Source organism: Salmo trutta, chromosome 9, assembly GCF_901001165.1.
Source record: "Salmo trutta chromosome 9, fSalTru1.1, whole genome shotgun sequence".
NCBI lineage: Eukaryota > Metazoa > Chordata > Actinopteri > Salmoniformes > Salmonidae > Salmo > Salmo trutta.
This window is the reverse complement of record NC_042965.1, coordinates 24,152,344-24,174,980: the sequence shown is the minus strand read 5'-3', so window position 1 is coordinate 24,174,980 and position 22,637 is coordinate 24,152,344. Positions and strand designations below refer to the sequence as shown.

Below are 22,637 nucleotides of genomic sequence, written 5' to 3'. Positions count from 1 at the left end.
AGCCCTGTTCCTGCAGCTACCCAGTACTCTGTATGCCATGGGCTCTCCAGCTCTGTTCCTGCAGCTACCCAGTACTCTGTATGCCATGGGCTCTCCAGCCCTGTTCCTGAAGCTACCCAGTACTCTGTATGCCATGGGCTCTCCAGCCCTGTTCCTGCAGCTACCCAGTACTCTGTATGCCATGGGCTCTCCAGACCTGTTCCTGCAGCTACCCAGTACTCTGTATGCCATGGGCTCTCCAGCCCTGTTCCTGCAGCTACCCAGTACTCTGTATGTCATGGGCTCTCCAGCCCTGTTCCTGCAGCTACTCAGTACTCTGTATGCCATGGGCTCTCCAGCCCTGTTCCTGCAGCTACCCAGTACTCTGTATGCCATGGGCTCTCCTACCCTGTTCCTGCAGCTACCCAGTACTCTGTATGCCATGGGCTCTCCAATTCTGTTCCTGCAGCTACCCAGTGCTCTGTATGCCATGGGCTCTCCAATCCTGTTCCTGCAGCTACCCAGTACTCTGTATGCCATGGGCTCTCCTACCCTGTTCCTGCAGCTACCCAGTACTCTGTATGCCATGGGCTCTCCAATCCTGTTCCTGCAGCTACCCAGTACTCTGTATGCCATGGGCTCTCCAATCCTGTTCCTGCAGCTACCCAGTACTCTGTATGCCATGGGCTCTTCAGCCCTGTTCCTGCAGCTACCCAGTACTCTGTATGCCATGGGCTCTCCTACCCTGTTCCTGCAGCTACCCAGTACTCTGTATGCCATGGGCTCTCCAATCCTGTTCCTGCAGCTACCCAGTACTCTGTATGCCATGGGATCTCCAGCCCTGTTCCTACAGCTACCCAGTACTCTGTATGCCATGGGCTCTCCAATCCTGTTCCTGCAGCTACCCAGTACTCTGTATGCCATGGGCTCTCCAGCCCTGTTCCTGCAGCTACCCAGTACTCTGTATGCCATGGGCTCTCCAGCCCTGTTCCTGCAGCTACCCAGTACTCTGTATGCCATGGGCTCTCCAGCCCTGTTCCTACAGCTACCCAGTACTCTGTATGCCGTGGGCTCTTCAGCCCTGTTCCTGCAGCTACCCAGTACTCTGTATGCCATGGGCTCTCCTACCCTGTTCCTGCAGCTACCCAGTACTCTGTATGCCATGGGCTCTCCAATCCTGTTCCTGCAGCTACCCAGTACTCTGTATGCCATGGGCTCTTCTACCCTGTTCCTGCAGCTACCCAGTACTCTGTATGCCATGGGCTCTCCTGCCCTGTTCCTGCAGCTACGCAGTACTCTGTATTCCATGGGCTCTCCAGCCCTGTTCCTGCAGCTACCCAGTACTCTGTATTCCATGGGCTCTCCAGCCCTGTTCCTGCAGCTACCCAGTACTCTGTATTCCATGGGCTCTCCAGCCCTGTTCCTGCAGCTACCCAGTACTCTGTATGCCATGGGCTCTCCTACCCTGTTCCTGCAGCTACCCAGTACTCTGTATGCCATGGGCTCTCCTGCCCTGTTCCTGCAGCTACGCAGTACTCTGTATTCCATGGGCTCTCCAGCCCTGTTCCTGCAGCTACCCAGTACTCTGTATTCCATGGGCTCTCCAGCCCTGTTCCTGCAGCTACCCAGTACTCTGTATTCCATGGGCTCTCCAGCCCTGTTCCTGCAGCTACCCAGTACTCTGTATTCCATGGGCTCTCCAGCCCTGTTCCTGCAGCTACGCAGTACTCTGTATTCCATGGGCTCTCCAGCCCTGTTCCTGCAGCTACCCAGTACTCTGTATTCCATGGGCTCTCCAGCCCTGTTCCTGCAGCTACCCAGTACTCTGTATTCCATGGGCTCTCCAGCCCTGTTCCTGCAGCTACCCAGTGGGTGCTTTATTTGGGATAAGAAGTGAAATGTGTTCAGGAACATCGATAGTAACATGTTTTCACAACTAAACATGTTTCATTTAACTGTTGACAGCCCCTCTTTCTGCGCACTGGTGAAAGGAATGAAGGAAAGAGGAGATGGAAACTCATGGTGGTGAGATATTACATATAGCAGCTTAATGTGTCGGCCTATTCCTTATGAAAATATAAACAATTCCCTATTACTAGGATATTCAAAATCAAATACAGATTCACTATAATTGTAGGCTAACTCTGGATTCGTTTAATATAAGCTAGACCAATTATGTATCTTAAATCTGTATGTTTTGTATGTTTTTCTGGCATGTGTTCTATGTGGTAGGTTATGTACTGTATAATTTTAATTCAGGTTTAGTTTCAGGCTTCAGCTCATATATAGACCTATGCGTATGCATAAGCTCTTATATGCATATAGAAAGCGCTGTCCATTTCATTGTTAGGCTTTGAAACAACATCCACAACGACCATGTTTTCCAATCAGTTTCAACCTGTTCAAATTGATCAATCACAGTGTGGTGAGATTTAAAAGCACATACTGTTTTGAAGATAAGTGTTTGATGAGACTTTCAATAGCATTTATGTCAGAGTGGTTAGAGGGACAATAGAGCCCTGAGTACCAGGCCATTAGATGGAGGGACAATAGAGCCCTGAGTACCAGGCCATTAGATGGAGGGACAATAGAGCCCTGAGTACCAGGCCATTAGATGGAGGGACAATAGAGCCCTGAGTACCAGGCCATTAGATGGAGGGACAGTAGAGCCCTGAGTACCAGGCCATTAGTGACCTGATGATCATTAGTGAGTTGGGTTCTACTAACACATGTCAGAGTGGTTAGAGGGACAATAGAGCCCTGAGTACCAGGCCATTAGGACCTGATGATCGTTAGTGAGTTGGGTTCTACTAACACATGTCAGAGTGGTTAGAGGGACAATAGAGCCCTGAGTACCAGGCCATTAGGACCTGATGATCGTTAGTGAGTTGGGCTCTACTAACACATGTCAGAGTGGTTAGAGGGACAATAGAGCCCTGAGTACCAGGCCATTAGGACCTGATGATCGTTAGTGAGTTGGGCTCTACTAACACATGTCAGAGTGGTTAGAGGGACAATAGAGCCCTGAGTACCAGGCCATTAGGACCTGATGATCGTTAGTGAGTTGGGTTCTACTAACACATGTCAGAGTGGTTAGAGGGACTATAGAGCCCTGAGTACCAGGCCATTAGGACCTGATGATCGTTAGTGAGTTGGGTTCTACTAACACATGTCAGAGTGGTTAGAGGGACAGTAGAGCCCTGAGTACCATGCCATTAGGACCTGATGATCATTAGTAAATTGGGTACTACTAACACATGTCAGAGTGGTTAGAGGGACAATAGAGCCCTGAGTACCAGGCCATTGGGACCTGATGATTGTTAGTGAGTCGGGTACTACTAACACATATCAGAGTGGTTAGAGGGACAATAGAGCCCTGAGTACCAGGCCATTAGGACCTGATGATCGTTACATTTACATTTACGTCATTATCCAGAGCGACTTACAAATTGGTGCATTCACCATTAGGACCTGATGACCTGATGATCGTTAGTGAGTTGGGTACTACTAACACGTCCAGAGTACACACGAGGAAAATACCCTGACTCAACGGTCACGTAGAATTTTACTACGGTCATGACTCATGACTGCCGGTGTGGTGGTAATACGGCCACCGCAACAGCCCTACACACTACCCTCTGTAGCGCCTTGCATTCGGATGCCAAGCAGTTGCCATACCAGGCAGTGATGCAGCCAGTCAAGATGTTCTCGATGCTGCAGCTGTAGAACAGCCCCGTCGATGTGAATGGGGGTGTGCTTGGCCCGCCGTTTCCTGTAGTCCACGATCAGCTCCTTAGTCTTACTGACGTTGAGGGAGAGGTTGTTGTTGGTGATCAGGCCTACCACCATTGTGTCATCGGCAAACTTAATGATGGTGTTGGAGTTGAGTGCGGCCACACAACCGTGGGTGAAAAGGGAGTACAGGAGGGGACTAAGCACACACCCCTGAGTGGCCCCCGTGTTGAGGGTCTGCGTGGCGGATGTGTTGTTGCCTACCCTCACCACCTGGAGTTAATGTCTGTGTTAGCCCCTGTGGCAGCCTGTAGTAAACTAGGCCCTCCTTACTACCATACAATTACACACCCAGGAAACCACACCAGCAGCGTTTTCCATAGCTCTGCTCCACTCTGCTGTGCCAGGGAAGGCTTTATTACAGGGTTTATGTGGAGTTTAAAGCTTCCAAAACTATTCTAGAGCTCTACTATATCTCCATGTATTAACCAACATCAAGGCAGGAAACAAGACAAGGCCAGATATGTAGGCCCCTATGTGCGTGTGAGCATGTGTGTACATGTTCCTTGTGTGTGTGTGGATGCATGTAAAGAAGAGTGCGTGCGTCTAAATGTGCACGTGTGTGTACTCACATGGTCCCTCATCTCCTGTTCCACAGTAGGTGACATCATGACGACACAGACGATGGTGACCAGGAGGAAGTAGAGGACATACATGAAGCGTGTTGATGTGGACTGCTTGATCTTAGGACAGCAGCCACAGCAACAGGAGCAGGCTGCCGAGCCACAGCAGCACGCCAGCTACACCAGGACAGAAGAGAAGACTTTCAGTATACTGTCATTATGCATGCTCAATAACAACATTATGGGACGGTTTCCTGGACACAGAGTAAGCCTCTCCAAGTAGGAGATTCTCCATTTAGATGTATGATTCTCCATTAAGATTTAATATTACCCATTGAGATTTAAGATTATTCATTGAGCGTGCTTTTTAGTCCAGGACTTGGCTTAATCTTTGTCTGGGAAACCAAACCGCGCCCTTAAAATTAGAGGTCGACCGATTAATCGGAATGGTCGATTAATTGGGGCCGATTTCAAGTTTTCATAACAATCGGAAATCGGTATTTTTGGACACCTATTTGGCCGATTTTTTGTTTTTTGTTTAAATTATTATTATTATTATTTTACCTTTATTTAACTAGACAAGTCAGTTAAGAACATTCTTATTTTCAATGACGGCCTAGGAACAGTGGGTTAACTGCCTTGTTCAGGGGCAGAACGACAGATTTTTACCTTGTCAGCTCAGGGATTCAATCTTGCAACCTTACGGTTAACTAGTCCAACGCTCTAACCACCTGCTTTACATTGCACTCCACGAGATTACGCGAATGCAGTAAGATGCTAGCATTAAACTTATCTTATAAAAAACAATCAATCAATCATAATCACTAGTTAACTACACATGGTTGATGATATTACTAGTTTATCTAGCCTGTCCTGCATTGCATATAATCGCTTAGGTACACGTTGCTCCAACCATAAACATCAATGCCTTTCTTAAAATCAATACACAAGTATATATTTTTAAACCTGCATATTTAGCTAAAAGAAATCCATGTTATAATTAAGTCTATGATTTGATAGAGCAGTCTGACTGAGCGATGGTAGGCAGCAGCAGGCTCGTAAGCATTCATTCAAAATAGCACTTTCGTGCGTTTTGCCAGCAGCTCTTCGCAATGCTTCAAGCACTGCGCTGTTTATGACTTCAAGCCTGTCAACTCCCGAGATTAGGCTGGTGTAACCGATGTGAAATGGCTAGCTAGTTAGCCGGGTGCGCGCTAATAGCGTTTCAAACGTCACTCGCTCTGAGACTTGGAGTATTTTTTTCCCTTCCTCTACGTGGGTAACGCTGCTTCAAGGGTGGCTGTTGTCGATGTGTTCCTGGTTCGAGCCCAGGTAGGAGCGAGGAGAGGGACGGAAGCTATACTGTTACACTGGCAAGACTAAAGTGCGTATAAGAACATCCAATAGTCAAAGGTATACGAAATACAAATCGTATAGAGAGAAATAGTCCTATAATTCCTATAATATCTACAACCTAAAACATCTTACCTGGGAATATTGAAGACTCATGTTAAAAGGAACCACCAGCTTTCATATGTTCTCATGTTCTGAGCAAGGAACTTAAACGTTAGCTTTTTTACATGGCACATATTGCACTTTTACTTTCTTCTCCAACACTTTGTTTTTGCATTATTTAAACCAAATTGAACATGTTTCATTATTTATTTGAGGCTAAATTGATTTTAATTAATGTATTATATTAAGTTAAAATAAGTGTTCATTCAGTATTGTTGTAATTGTTATTTATTTGTCATTATTACAAATAAATAAAACCGGCCGATTAATCGGTATCGGCCTTTTTTGGCCCTCCAATAATCGGTATCGGCGTTGAAAAATCATAATCGGTCGACCTCTACTTAAAATCTAAACTAAAGCCAGTCACTGCTGCTAACAACTCAGGAAAATGCACAGAGAGAGAGAAGGAAAGTCGTTGACGCAGCCAAAACGTTGTTGAGCAGGAATCTCAGGAGTCTTGGCTAGTTGGCAGGAGTTAGAGGAGCTTGAGCAGATCCCTGGCTGGTAGTGTGTATTGTTGTGAATTGTTAGATACTACTGCACTGGTGGAGTTAAGAACACAAGCATTTTGGTACACCTGCAATAACATCTGCTAAATATGTGTATGTGACCAATAAAATGTGATGTGATTTAGAGGCTAGAGGAGCACGGGTCTGGAGCATACCACAGAGTACTGGCATTAGCACCGGAACAGAACACATCAGACCGTTACAAACACACACACGCTGAGACTGCGCGCACACACACACACCCACACCCAGACAATATCAAAGACACACTTTACTGTGGTATCATAGGGTTAAGCACGGGCTCAGACCATATCTGGCTTTACATCCGTTCCTGTATAATACACAGATTACGTAACAGACAGGCCTAGAACACAATTTAGACCTCATCTCAGATGGTAGGCTTTACTGCCATATAACATACTGTCACAAACTCTGTAGGCCTCTGTAGGTCTTAATCCTGTCTATCTAAAGGGTTTATCATGGTCCAAAACATGTACGTGTACACACAGCTGTGTTCTTAAATATTGTCTTTCATACTTTTTGAATTCTCAGTGCAGCTCAAGCAATTTCTCCAACTGTCAACACATTGAAATGAATATAGGATGCGTACCAGAACCGTGTTGGATGGGAATTTGGGGGAGGTGCACTTTCGGGCTCTGGTCTCTTGCGGATAGTGGTCTCAAAGCCGGGTAGCTATTTCACGATGGGATGCTGGACTATTGCGTCTTAGCATCTGTGGACTATTATGGAACTGACAGTGTTTTAGCAACATTAAATCTTATTAAAATCTGTTCATATAGACCCCCAGGAAGATTTTTTTTAAACATTTCTGACAAGCAAGCACTTAGATATGGCCATTTTCATAGAGTGTTTGGGAATGATGTAGAGTAAGGCATTTGTGAAATTTCTATAGGAATATAGTGGGAAAGCAGCTGTAAGTTTGGACAATTAATAGACTGCAGTACATAAAACCAAATCCCCAGGATGGGACTCTACACAGGCCGATGCGCCATAGCCAATCAGAGATACAGTAGGCCTACAAATAAGCCATTTCCACACGGGCCTGCCATCATTCACTTTGAATTGGACTGTGTGTTTACAGGCAGTAGGGCCTGCCATCATTCACTTTGAATTGGACTGTGTGTTTACAGGCAGTAGGGCCTGCAATCATTCACTTTGAACTGGACTGTGTGTTTACAGGCAGTAGGGCCTGCCATCATTCACTTTGAATTGGACTGTGTGTTTACAGGCAGTAGGGCCTGCCATCATTCACTTTGAACTGGACTGTGTGTTTACAGGCAGTAGGGCCTGCCATCATTCACTTTGAACTGGACTGTGTGTTTACAGGCAGTAGGGCCTGCCATCATTCACTTTGAATTGGACTGTGTGTTTACAGGCAGTAGGGCCTGCAATCATTCACTTTGAACTGGACTGTGTGTTTACAGGCAGTAGGGCCTGCCATCATTCACTTTGAATTGGACTGTGTGTTTACAGGCAGTAGGGCCTGCCATCATTCACTTTGAACTGGACTGTGTGTTTACAGGCAGTAGGGCCTGCCATCATTCACTTTGAACTGGACTGTGTGTTTACAGGCAGTAGGGCCTGCCATCATTCACTTTGAACTGGACTGTGTGTTTACAGGCAGTAGGGCCTGCCATCATTCACTTTGAACTGGACTGTGTGTTTACAGGCAGTAGCAACAGACTTTAGGTAATTAGAACGCATTGGTCAAAAGCCGCAAAATACACCTGAATGGATTCCTTCAAATATGTACATTTCACGGGAGTCAGTTGAATGGAGTTTCCTCTGACACATTGGTGCGGCTGGCTTCCGGGTTAAGCGGGCAGTGTTAAGAAGTGCGGTTTGGCAGGTCATGTTTTGGAGGACGCATGACTCGACCTTCGACCACTCCCGAGCCCGTTGGGGAGTTGCAGCAATGAGATAATATCATAATTGGATATCACAATATTGGGGAGAAAGAAAAAAAATACTAAAATGTTTTATCTAGATTGACAACTAAGAGATATGCTAACTGTGAATAACAGTAACCAAATGACACCTGCAGCTAGAGAGCTGTAGCCACCCAAAAATGATATTTGGGGAAAAAGTTGGCCACTCACCCAGTCGTCCAATGACATGACATCCTCCCAGCGCTAGCTAACGTTAGGCTCTGCATTTTTAACTTGCTAAATAAATAGCTACATAAATGGATAAGCTAGCCTATTAGCCACGTTATGACTGACTTTTGATCACTGCCCTTGCTAGTTTGATTGTATTGAAATTCCCTGCCTTAGTTTGCTACATTTGTGAGTTTTTGTCCAAAATAGTAATTGAAACTGAAACTGTGCATGCCGAATGGCTGGAGACCGCAAACAATGTACCAGGGCCTGGTTTCCCAAAGGCCTGGTTTCCCAAAAGCATCTTAAGGATAAGTTCATTGTTACAACCTTCGTAAGAGCATCTTTACATTTCCGAGTCGTTTCCTAAAACCTTCTTTACTAACGTTGCACCTGAAATCGCTCGTAATCTAACACCTGCTACAGACCACTCGTAGAACAGCTAAGTGGGTCGTTAGATCACCGTTTGCCCTCCCGCGTCACTTTACACACAGAAAATATGTGCTAAACATAGAATGAAGATGTTTATCTGTCTCTCTGTGACCGCTGAAAACTTCAAAGTTGTATATAAATAGCCTAAAAAGTTTGTAATGTTAAACAAGCGAAGCAAGGATACATAAAAAAAAGTAATACCGAGATAGCCAAATTATATAATAGCTAGATTATTAGGCTAAATATTTACATCACGTTCATGTACGTGCAATCGATAGACCTACCTAGTATTAAGTCATTAGGCTACATCTGAGCCCTTCAATATTCATATACAGTTGAAGTCAGAGGTTTACATACACCTTAGCCAAATACATTTAAACTCAGTTTTTCACAATTCCTGACATTTAATCTAGTAAAAATTCACTGTTTTAGGCCAGTTAGGATCACCACTTTATTTTAAGAATGTGAAATGTCAGAATAATAGTAGAGAGAATGATTTCTTTCCACTTTTATTTCTTTCGTCACATTCCCAGTGGGTCAGAAGTTTACATACACTCAATTAGTATTTGGTAGCATTGCCTTTAAATTGTTTAACTTGGATCAAACGTTTCGTGTAGCCTTCCACAAGCTTCCCACAATAAGTTGGGTGAATGTTGGCCCATTCCTTCTGACAGAGCTGGTGTAACTGAGTCAGGTTTGTAGGCCACCTTGCTCGCACACGTCTTTTCAGTTCTGCCCACAAATTTTCTATGGGATTGAGGTCAGGGCTTTGTGATGGCCACTCCAATACCTTGACTTTGTTGTCCTTAAGCCATTTTGCCACAACTTTAGAAGTATGCTTGGGGTCATTGTCCATTTAGAAGACCCATTTGCGACCAAGCTTTAACTTCCTGACTGATGTCTTGAGATGTTGCTTCAATATATCCACATAATTTTCCTCCCTCATGATGCCATCTATTTTGTGAAGTGCACCAGTCCATCCTGCAGCAAAGCACACCCACAACATGATGCTGCCACCCCCGTGATTCACGGTTGGGATGGGGTTCTTCGGCTTGCAAGCCTCCCCCTTTGTCCCCATGTGCAGTTGCAATCCGTAGTCTGGCTTTTATGGCGGTTTTGGAGCAGTGGCTTCTTCCTTGCTGAGCTTCTTCCTTTCAAGTTATGTCGATATAGGACTTGTTTTACTGTGGATATAAATACTTTTGGACCTGTTTCCTCCAGCATCTTCACAAGGTCTTTTGCTGTTGTTCTGGGATTGATTTGCACTTTTCGCACCAAAGTATGTTCATCTCTAGGAGACAGAATGCATCTCCTTCCTGAGCAGTATGACGGCTGCGTGGTCCCAAGGGGGTGTTTATACTTGCGTACTATGGTTTGTACAGATAAATGTGGCACCTTCAGGCATTTGGAAATTGCTCCCAAGGATGAACCAGACTTGTGGAGGTCTACAATTCTTTTTCTGAGGTCTTGGCTGATTTATTTAGATTTTCCCATGATGTCAAGCAAAGAGGCACTGAGTTTGAAGGTAGGCCTTGAAATACATCCACAGGTACACCTCCAATTGACTCAAATGATGTTAATTAGCCTATCAGAAGCTTCTGGAATTTTCTGGAATTTTCCAAGCTGTTTAAAGGCACTGTCAACTTAGTGTATGTAACCTTCTGACCCACTGGAATTGTGATACAGTGAATTATAAGTGAAATAATCTGTCTGTAAACAATTGTTGGAAAAATGACTTGTGTCATGCACAAAGTAGACGTCCTAACCGACTTGCCAAAACTATAGTTTGTTAACAAGATATTTGTGCAGTGGTTGAAAAACGAGTTTTAATGACTCCAACCTAAGTGTAAGTAAACTTCCGACTTCAACTGTATATTAGGCCTATTGGCTACTATTATCTAAAAGCCCACACATTTCACTGTAGCCTAAGCAATAAATTAAAGGTCAACATATTAAGTCTATGGCAACGTTGCTTAACTTGCTACTTCATGTTTAATTATCTTTATTATTTTTATTGTTTAATTATTTAATTGTAGAATATCTGTAGGCCTACTTGAAGCCTAATTCCTGCCTGCCATTAGGCTACAATGATTTGTTGAGCAATTACAAAAACTATTGTCATCATATCCTACTTTTAGGTCACGTTGATATTTTCTATAGCGAACGAGGGAATGAGCGATTTTGACTTTGGCTTTATTCATTCTTGTTCACAGTTTACACAAACTGAAGAAATGCAGAATGTACATAATCAAACATTATATACAAAAAAGCATGATAAAACACTTAGAAAACATAACACATGGCAAACATAATACAAATATTTGAATACATAATAGGCTAGAGAACATTTCTTCTCTCGATGGGAAAAGTGTATTGTGTAAAACATATATTTTGTTAAAGATGACTTTGAGTAGCCATAAATCATTTAAGAGCTACAGCGGGTTCTTTAGCCTATATTGTAGAATCTTTTCAGCACGGGACAGCTCCTGTAATGACTCAGTTAAGTCTCACTGTATAACGAGTGCAGTGCGTGGTGTTTTAGGAAATGGGTGTGGCATCTTCGGCCGTTATTTTTACGATGCATTGTTAAAATACTCGTACGCCTAAGTTCCATCGCTATCGGGAAACCGGGCCCTGGTCAGCTGTAATTTACAACATGACAGCAATATTTTTTTGGACTACCAAGAAATCTATTGGTGAATTATATGATTCATGCATTGAACTGCATCCATCTATTCTGCCAACAATGTCATAGATTTGTTTTGTCAAATAGAACCTATTTTTTAAAATCTCTAATAAAATGTGTTTTGTAGCATAAAATGGGAATTTTATATTTTTTACTGATATTATGATTGTCTGTTTGTTTCATATCTGTAACGTAGATAAAACACTGTCAGTCCACTTTAAGACTGTATCATAATAGAGAGACAGGACAGGAGAGGACAGGCAAGGGAGGGGCCAAAGGATGTATATGCTGATAGGAGAATGATCTAATAAAAGGTAAATGAATCAATAATCCATTATTAATTAGTAGCTTTGTAGCATGGATAATGAATAATTCATGTACTGAACGTTAGTACCATAAAGTCTAGTAGAGTCTGGAAAGGGAGAGAAATGTGTGTGCGTATGGACCTAAGAGGACTGTAGACATTTGTTCTACCTGACCTAGCAACTTTGAGAGGCTTTGGAGGCAAATATGGGAGTAACTCTCAAGGTCTCAGTAATCTCGGGGGAAAGCACAGACAGTGCTGGATAGTGATTAACAGTGGTGGGAAGTCAAGGGAGAGATACTGTTCACCTACTGTTTGTGTGTATGTGTGTGTGTAGGTTATCTACTTTCGGTGTGGAGGTGTGTGCGTAAGCGGAGAGAGAGGATAAAATGAACTTCTTTGTTAATGTTGGGCAGAACGTTCTCTGAATAAACTGTACAGACCTTTTGCAGAAAGGGTCCTTGCCTAATTATTAACCCATTGTCTTACAAACCTTGGGAATTAGTCAAGGCTTATTGATTGTTAATTATTATCATTGGGATAGAATAATTCCGATAACATATGCACAGAGAGGGAAGGAGAGCAGGAGACAGCAGCCTGTTTTTGTTCCCCTTACTGAAGCCAACTCAGACCCCCCTAACCTCACCACAGCTGTGTGTTCTGTATGATTTAGGGCCACTGGGAATCTTATTGATATGGAATGACAAGGGTGGGGTTCTACTAGATGGTTAAAGTATGGTGTATAATTATCCAGTTCCGAAATAGATGACAATGCCTCTGCTTATGAAAGCAGTAAGACAGATTCTCCGGAAGAACTGTCCATCTGTGTGGAGAATGATGGCTTCGGAGGCATCAGTGTCAACAGCGTGGGTTTAAAATGCATTGGAGAATCTGCGTAAAAACTACAAATGAAGAGGCTGACAGTTTGACAGACACAGCCCATTCTTTCAGTAAGCCTAAATTATATTCTACATTTCTCACACCCACCAATCTAAGGCAGCCCCCCGCACCTCTCTGATTTAGAGGGGTTGGGTTAAATGCATAAGACAGATTCAGTTGAAGGTGTGTGTGAGTGTGTACTGTACAGGGTATGGGGTAGAGGTAGGGAGTTGATTTGGGACTGGGCAGTAGGCCTATATCCTCTACTAAACTTCACAGGCCTAAATGGGATTAGTTCCTCTCTTTGATAAGAATGAATTAGGCAACACTCAAGTAGTGGATTAGGAAAATGGTTGTGTGGGTGTTGGCTGTCTTTAGTGAGCGTGTATTTAGCTGTTCAGCTAATCTAATAGAGCCAGTGTGTGTAAACGCTCTAACACTAACACAGTGGACACACACTAAGGGGGCTAGAGGAGCTAACTGGGGCTAACTGAATAGCTAGCTACCATGCTGAGGCATTCCACTGCACAACGAGACAATGGAGATGCCATGACAACCAACTCTGACCCTCCCCTCCCTCCCATGTCGACAGGTGGTCTGCCCTGCTCCCTTTCAAACAATATTAACACCGTGCCTGCCAAACTACTAACCCCCAAATCTGTAGCCATCAACCCCTCATCCAACCCCCCACACAACCACAAAGGGTTAGGATTACATGGCAAGGCCACCAGCTCTCTACTATTAGCTACTACTATTATTATTATTATTATTATTATTATTATTATTATTATTATTATTATTATTATAATAAAAAGCACAAAACCACCCTCCCTGCCCCTTCCTTCCATTCACAGCACACCAACCCCCACTGTGACTCAACCTTCGCTGGACCCTGGGGGCATCGAGAACTCTTTCCCTCTAGTTCTTTCTGTTATGCTATCCCTCTCTCACTTCCTCCCCCCTCTCTACCACCCTCTCATCCTGTTCCCTTTATTTGACCTCCCCCTTTCTTTCTCTATTCTCTCTCCTCCTCATCTCGTTCTCTCTCGAATCCATCAGCTGTCCCAGGGGTTAAGGGTGAAAGGGGATAACCCCTCCTCAGTCTAAAGGGCTTGGTAAACTACAGACCCTGCCCCGTTGTGCTCACACAGACACAAACACACCATCTTTCACGCTTCGCTGTGTACAACTAGTGGGCCACTCAGTCTCAGAACTTCAGTATAACAGGATGTTTGGCTTCAGATTCCCTTCAGGAAATGAACACAAATCCCCATCAAGACAGAGACAGAGAGTCAAACCACTTATTGAAAACAATGGGCTAGCTAGTCAAAAACTGAGGGATTGAAAAGGAATGGATCAGCAGGTTGACACGAGTTGGTGAAGCCCACAGCTGGTCCCAGGTCAGGGGATATCTCTAACACTATGAGATAGGCTACCACTATAGAGTACCACAGTATGAGTCATAATATTCATAAAACCTAGCGGTCAAACAAGGTTATGGTTCCAATCATTTTTCCACCATTCATTTTAGAAACACTGAAAATAAGGGCTGTGTTTTGTGTAGGTTTACCCTGGCGCGACATTTTGATAACCATGTAAATCTCTCTAGGACAAGGTGACTTTTATCAATATATTCGCTTGTATTTAACCCCCAAAAATGAAATGCTAATTAGCTGCTAATGTGGCTATCATAAAGAACTACAAATGCCATGACGATTTGGACTTGACTTCCAAATCGAGGCAAAGGAAAGAATCTCTGGATTAACTATCTAATATTAGCTACATTTAGTAATGAATAAATTAGCTAACTTTCTTTAAATGTACATTTTTGTGAACTGTCTTGTGCAAGTTTTAAATTGACACAATACCTGTTAGCAAAGGTGTCAGCTAGAGATGACGTGTAGGAGCTGGCAGGGATTTGTACTCTCGCATGACGTATATATTCATGCTAATTAGCATTTTTAGAAGGCCAGCATCCCGGAGTCGCCTCTTCACTGTTGACGTTGAGACTGGTGTTTTGCAGGTACTATTTAATGAAGCTGCCAGTTGAGGACTTGTGAGGCGTCTGTTTCTTAAACTAGACACTAATGTACTTGTCCTCTTGCTCAGTTGTGCACCTGGGCCTCTCACTCCTCTTTCTATTCTGGTTACTGCCAGTTTGCGCTGTTCAGTTTCTTGGCAATTTCTCGCATGGAATATCCTTCATTTCTCAGAACAAGAATAGACTGACGAGTTTCAGAAGAAAGTGATTTGTTTCTGGACATTTTGAGCCTGTAATCGAACCCACAAATGCTGATGCTCCAGATACTCAACTAGTCTAAAGAAGGCCAGTTTTATTGCTCCTTTAATCAGCACAACAGTTTTCAGCTGGGCTAACATAATTGGGTTTTCTAATGATCAATTAGCCTTTTAAAATGATAAACTTGGATTAGCTAACACAATGTGCCATTTGAACACAGAAGTGATGGTTGCTGATAATGGGCCTCTATACGCCTATGTAGATATCCATTAAAAATCTGCTGTTTCCAGCTACAATAGTAATTTACAACATTAACAATGTCTACACTGTATTTCTGATCAATTTGATGTTATTTTAATGGACAAAAAAATGTGCTTATATTTCAAAAACAAAGACATTTCTAAGTGAACCCAAACTTTTGAACGGTAGTGTACATATCTACCAATTACCTCGTACCCTTGCACTCGGTACTGGTACCCCGTGTATATAGACAAGTTATCGTTATTCATTCATTGTGTATTTATTATTACTTTTACTATTAAATGTTATTTCTTTATTTTCTTTCTCTCTGCATTGTTGGGAACGGCCCGTAAGTAAGCATTTCACTGTTAGTCTACACCTGTTGTTTACGAAGCATGTGACCAATAACATTTGATTTGATTGATTTGAGTAACAACACCTTAATGGGGTAAATACAGCCCCTGGCACTGGCTACGCTAAATAAAGAGAGGGAGCGAAAGGAAGAGAAACAGATAGAGAATAGGGGAATGTTGAGCAATCCAAGAGGCATCCATGACCCAAACAAACAGAGGAAATGGAACAAAAATAAACAAAAAGGGGCCCAGAGAGACAGTGATACAGACAGACAGTAGTACACAGAGGAAGAATGTAGTCCAGCCATAACACAGTGCTATCTGATCAATACAATACATGATCTTACTCTTAGTAATGGAACATAGCCACTTCTGTTATACACAGCCATGTTTACCTTTGCATCCAATAAAAACACACGAATAAAGCATTTAGCTTATAATTGTGTTATAGACAATGGAATACCTTTAGTTACATGGGAAACTTAAATGTCTAGCAGATCTTTTTTCATCCAATATTGGATATCAATTATAAAACATGCATTCAGTTGTAAAACTGACTAGGTATACCCCTTTCCCTTTCATTTGCTGACTGAAGCAGTGGGTTACACTCTCTCCCTGTCTTTCGATGTCGCTAGGCTGAACCCATTACCATCAAGCAGACAGACATTTCACAGGGTTTCATCATACTACCATCTCTACACATGGAGCCTCAGCCAGCACAGAGAGATAGATGCTCAACATCTAGGCGACACTCATAGAAAAAAGGGTTCCAAAAGGGTTCTTCAGCTGTCCCCATAGGAGAACCCTTTTCGGTTCCATGTAGAACCCTCTGTGGAAAGGGTGGCATTCTAAAGGGTACTACTTGGAACCGAATGCGTTCTACCTGGAACCAAAAAGGGTTCTTCAAAAGGTTCTCCTATGGGGACAGCCAAAGAACCCTTTAAGGTTCTAGATAGCACCTTTGTTCTAAGAGTATACACATAAACATACACACTAGACTATGCCTACTAGCCTAGCTACAGCCCTAGCCAAACTCCCAACCCCAGGCTCTGTTTGTGACACTCATCATAGCCAGTAAAACATTTCAGTTTCAAACTTAATTCAAATCCTCTAATGGCTGCACCTGTACAAGGACAGTTAAAGGAGCAGTTCACTATTTTACAACTTTATCAAATCAAATCAAGCTTTATTTATACAGCACATTTGAGTTTATTTGAGTTTATTTTATTTTTACAGGGACAGTGCACATTAATCAACGTTTCAGTAAAAGTGCCGGTTTTAGCCAGCCGGCTAATTTTCAACCGCAGTCCCTGGGCAGGTTATTAAAAACAATTACAATACAGACAATCATAGAACAGTGAGCACACGCAGAGTAACATAGGACAAGCAAGACATAGCATACAGACAGAGAAACATAGGACAAGCAAGATGTAGCATACAGACAGAGCAACATAGAACAAAAAGCAACAAGACAAAATCCATAAAAACAACAAAGTGTTTCCACACCTCACAAGCTACAGACAACAGACAACATGGAAAGCGGCAATACACAGCTAGGGATTATGTTCACAAATCTGATTGACCTTTAGCCATGTCTCCATGCATTTTGTGAAAGTGTGATATGTGGTGCAGTTATGTGTGTCTGATGGCAGTGTATTCCAGACATGGGACGCTCTCACAGAGAAAGCGGATTTACTAAAGGTGCTTTTCCTTAAGGGAACTATACAGTCACCTCTCATGGCAGACCTTGTGGATCTGCTGCCATATGTTTGGATTTTCTGTTTAACAAAAATACTGAGTGGAGGGGGAGCTAGGCCATTTAGGATCTTGAATACAAGACATGCGTCGGTGTATTGCACCAGATTTTCCCAACTCAGGAGCTCATGCTTTCTGAGGATGTAACAGTGATGATGGCTATTGGGCTTCCTATCGAGCACTTTGAGAGCCTGTTTGTAGACAGAATGAATAGGTTATAATGTTGTATAGCAAGCTTGGGTCCAACTAGTCAAGCAGTATGTTAAGTGGGGGAGTATCATCGATTTGAAGTACAGTCTTGCTACCTCTGTGGTCAAACAATTTCGTATAAATCGGAAATTAGCTAGGTTGAATTTGGTTATTTGAATTATTTCACATGCTTTTTAAAAGAGAGGTTGGAATCAAGTATGATTCCAAGGTACTTAAAATCCGATACCACCTGGAGCTTCTCCCCTGACACATAGACATCTGGCTCAGTAGCATCTGTTGCCCTCTTTGTGAAGAACATGCAAACAGTTTTTTTCACATTGAGATGCAAACACGAGTCACTGAGCCACTTTGTAACCTGTCATGGGATGCAACAAAATGTGCTTCACAGGAAAAAACAAATAAAACAATGAAATATTTACTACACAACAATCATAAGAGGATAAAAAAACAAAAGAATAACAATAAAAACTGAACAACCAAAAAGCACCCTAAGGAAAAGCAAAACTAAAAAGGTGTGTTTTAAGATCTCTTTTAAATATGTCCACAGTTTCGGCCCCCCTCAGGTTCTCTGGCAGGCTATTCCAGAGGCTGGGGGCATAGTAACTACAGGCTGTCTCTCCATGCCTCTTGGTCCAAGGCTTTGGGATAGTTAAAAGGCCAGTGTCCGATGACCTGAGGACCCACTGGGTACATAACTTAAAAGCATGTCTGACATGTATTGTGGTGCACAATCGTTGATTGATTTAAAAACCAATAGAATTATCTTAAAATGAATTCTAAAACTCACAGGCAGCCAGTGCAGAGACCTTAAAACCAGTCTAATGTGTGCTCTCCGTCTGGTCTTGGTCAGTACCCGTGCTAGAGAATTCTGTAGGTTTTGCAGTTGACCAATGGCTTTCTTGGGTAGACCAGACAGGAGAGCATTATAGTAGTCAAGCCTGCTTGTAATAAAAGCATGCATGAGTCTCTCTGTATCAGCCTAAGAGAGAAACGGCTCACCTTGGCAATGTTCCTCAGGTGGTAAAAATCTTTTTTGTCTACATTCCTAATGTATGATTTGAAATTGAGTTCAGAATCTAAAATAACACCTAGGTTTCTTACCTGCCGTTTTATCTTCTTTGACCTTGATTTCAAATGTGCGGACAGATTCTCTCTGTGATTTGGCTCCAGCAATAATTAGTAAATAGCCACCACAAGCTAATAATCAATGGAAGTGATGGGGGAATGTGAGCATGTTTTTTTATGGCCAAATCACCTTTAAGTAACATCAAATATGGAGAGGATTTGAATTGATTTCAAGTGATTTAGACATAATTTTTTAAAACATGCTCACATGCCCCCATCAGTTTCATTGATGGTTAGATTGTGGTGGTTAAGGTTAGCTGAAGTTCGGAGTGGTTGTTTAAAGAAAAATTAACCATGGATTACAGTTTCTCTTGGCCTATAGACTACTTTCAGGGTGAGGAACAATCTAACACAGGGTTTCCCAAACTCCCCAAGGGGTGCACGTTATGGTTTTTGCCCTAGCACTACACAACTGATTCAACTAATCAACTCATCATCAAGCAAAAAACAAAACGAGCATCCCTTGGGGTCACGAGGACCAAGTTTGGGAAACACTGATCTAACATCAAGTTGTAAAATAGTAATTTACTCCTTTAAGAAGCCAAGCCAATCAAAGGCCATAATATCCTGGTTTTGATCAGGGGTTTAGCTCAAGTCTCCCTCCTCCTGTGGAAGCCTGACTGTGTTCACAGCCAGAGGGGTTTAAAGGAAGACCACCATAATCACTACATCTGTTGTTTCCTAAATGTGAAGCTATAGTCTATGTGCCAGGAGAGACTGAAAAACACACACTATGGCTTTGTTTACGTAGCCATGTTGGTTCAGAGGGAAACCTTCTGAAACTGTTCCAGTGTCAGATCTCCCTGCCCCAGAGCTAACCTCAACTATTACAGGCTGAACTACCCAGCTGACCTGGGACCAGTGTCTGGATGTAGAGTGGGGCCATGTGGCAAGCCTGAAGTGACAGATGACTGGATGTTTATTTTAGTCGGCTGCAGGTGTGTGCATGCGTGTGTCTGCCAGACTACTGCAGGTGTATGCTGAGTCAGTGTGTGACAACAGCGTGTCCCGATCTCTCATTGCTGTGTTTGCCACCCTCCTGTTCTGTTTCCAGCATAGCTCAGAGTTACAACTACGTCTATCGGAGTTACAACTACGTCTATCGGAGTTACAACTACGTCTATCAGAGTTACAACTACGTCTATCAGAGTTACAACTACGTCTATCAGAGTTACAACTACGTCTATCGGAGTTACAACTACGTCTATCAGAGTTACAACTACGTCTATCGGAGTTACAACTACGTCTATCGGAGTTACAACTACGTCTATCGGAGTTACAACTACGTCTATCGGAGTTACAACTACGTCTATCGGAGTTACAACTACGTCTATCGGAGTTACAACTACGTCTATCGGAGTCACCTCTCCGGTCCTGATTCTCTATCTCATTCCACTGTTCAAAACCTGGACTACTTCTCTCCCTGTCCATCTACACCACTGTTTCTGGCCGTCTTCTGTGCAGCTCTGGCCAGTTTATCTCCGTCACTAATCTAATCCAAACAGCCAGCCCCCCACATTCAGCCAAGGAGGAAATTAACAGACCACCCGCCGATCACACATACAAATAAGATGGACACACACGCATAGACACACAGTCAAAACAAACACAAATACACATACACACACTCATACACATGTTGATGGGGACAACGCTAATGGGGGTCTGTGACAGACAGGATTATCGCATGGCCTGTGTAGCAAGACAATGTAGACTAAAGTGTTTGTGCTTCATTTCCTGCTAACATCAGCCACACACACCACATGCATGTGCACACATGCACACACACACCAGCCCGTATTTCCTTTGATTCCGTTCTTCATTGAGTGGACTGAAGGGATGGCCCCTGAATACATTGGATGAGGGACGTGTCCCTGTAATTAAATTCCTCTGGAGGAGAAACTATTCAGTGTGGTTAGTTAGACTAGCAGGCAGTTATGGAACAATGCCAAAGACAAGGCCTATTCAATGGTATATTGAAGATCTCTGTATCACTGTGTTAAATCAGAACCAGTTTTCAACACATACCAATATGAAGTTATATTAAACTAGATGTGTTAATGGACTTTGGCTGGTTGGTTTGACTTCTGCTGCAATGGTAATTTATACCTAAATTAGTCCCATAGTCTTCTCAGCCAGAGAAGCTCTTCTCATCACCTAATGGCTTGACCATATCATTCCCAAATAGCCTAAGAGAATAAGTGAGGTTTATTGGATTAAGATCTGTGCTAGTCAACTCAATATCATTCCACTGGGAAAGATGAAATACAGCGACTTGCCCAAAACCTTTAGAACAACACAGCATTACGTCACTGGAAAACTGTGAGATAGTTTCAAAAAAGTAATTGGATCAAGCCGGGCACAACCGCTAGGATGTTGGCAGAGGTAACCAGATAGGCAAATGTAGGAACTGAAGGCAAATTAGTGTCACGCACACCCGTCACCGCATGTTAAACAGTGCGATGATACATTGTTTACAGTAGAAGTGACATCGACAACACAAGCAACAATGTTGCCAGTTTACACAAATGTTACAGACTCGCATCCGATTCAAATCATAACATCTTTGTAGCTGCATCGCGCGCTACTATTCATTTTTTGGGGAAACTGTGGCTGGCTAGATTATCTTCGATGGTCATCCGCAAAGAATAGCTAGCTACAGTAACTAGCTAGCTAGCTTTTAGCCAAACAATTGGAAGCCACACACATTTCGTAAAATACAAAAATGAATTGAAACCTTGAATACGAAATCAAGAAAAAAACTAAATTAGCTAACTAAATTCCGACATTTGACATCAAATGTAGCCTAAACTACTATACATTATGGAGTTCAAATTGTTAGAAAAAGCTAGAACGTTCGCTGGTGGTGGTTTTTCCATAAACGTGCCGACTATAATATCAGTTATAACCACAATTAGTTATTACTCACCTGCGCTATACAGCACGGAGTAGGTCTACACATCTTGTTATGGTTGTCAAAAATTCCCTTTCAGAATTCAGCCCACTTTTCCAGTTCGGTACAGACGGACGTTCTCGCATAGAATTCTACTCAGAGCGACTGCAGTACGTGTAACTTCCCCCGTCTCTATCTCTCCCTCTCTCTCTCTTTCTAGCCCCCTCTCCTCCCACTGTTTTTACCGTGATGGCGTTACTTGCTACAGGCAGGTGCTCATCGCACTGACAAAATGCCAATGGAGGGTGACTCAAAGCGAGTAAAATGCCATAGTAGAGCTACGGTGTAATAAATCAATATATGAAGCATTATAAACAGTTAATACGCACGACAAAAAAATATACTGTATAACTACGACACATTTAATTTAGAAGATTGCATTTTCTTCTTTTGTTTCTATCTCACATCCGTTTTCGTCACGTTGTTGGGTTCATATGGTTTCGATTCATGATAGTTGTACACTATTCAATGAGAGGATATACCGTGCATTCAGAAAGTATTCATACCCGTTGACCTGATCCACATTTTGTTATTACAACCTGAATTCAAAATATATTCAATATTTTTTTCTCGTCCATCTACACACAATATCTCATAATGACAAAGTGAAAACATATTTGTAGAAATGTTTCCAAATGTATTGAAAATTAAATACATAAATATCTAATTTGCATAAGTATTCACACCCCTGAGTCAATATTTTGTAGAGTGATTACAGCTGGGAGTCTTTCTGGGTAAGTCTCTAAGAGCTTTTCTACACCTGTATTGTGCAACATTTGCCCGTTATTGTTTTCCAAATTCTTCAAGCTCTGTCAAACCGGTTGTTGATCTTTGCTAGACAACCATTTTCAGGTCTTGAAATATATTCAAAAAGTACAGTGCCTTGCAAAAGTATTCATCCGCCTTGGCGTTTTTCCTATTTTGTTGCATTACAACCTGTAATTTAAATGGATTTTTATTTGGATTTCATGTAATGGACATATACA

General features: G+C 42.6%; 1 protein-coding gene across 1 annotated transcript in view; it reads right to left on the bottom strand.

Moving 5' to 3' along the window:
* LOC115200254 (serine incorporator 5) overlaps positions 1–22,074 on the bottom strand; it is a gene marked incomplete in the record, with an annotated part of 40,909 nt that extends 18,835 nt beyond the window's left edge. Inside the window, 2 exon segments of the mRNA XM_029763166.1 lie at positions 4,344–4,511; positions 21,628–22,074. Coding sequence (XP_029619026.1) covers positions 4,344–4,511; positions 21,628–21,660 — 201 coding nt within the window.
* Positions 22,075–22,637: the final 563 nt, after the last annotated feature.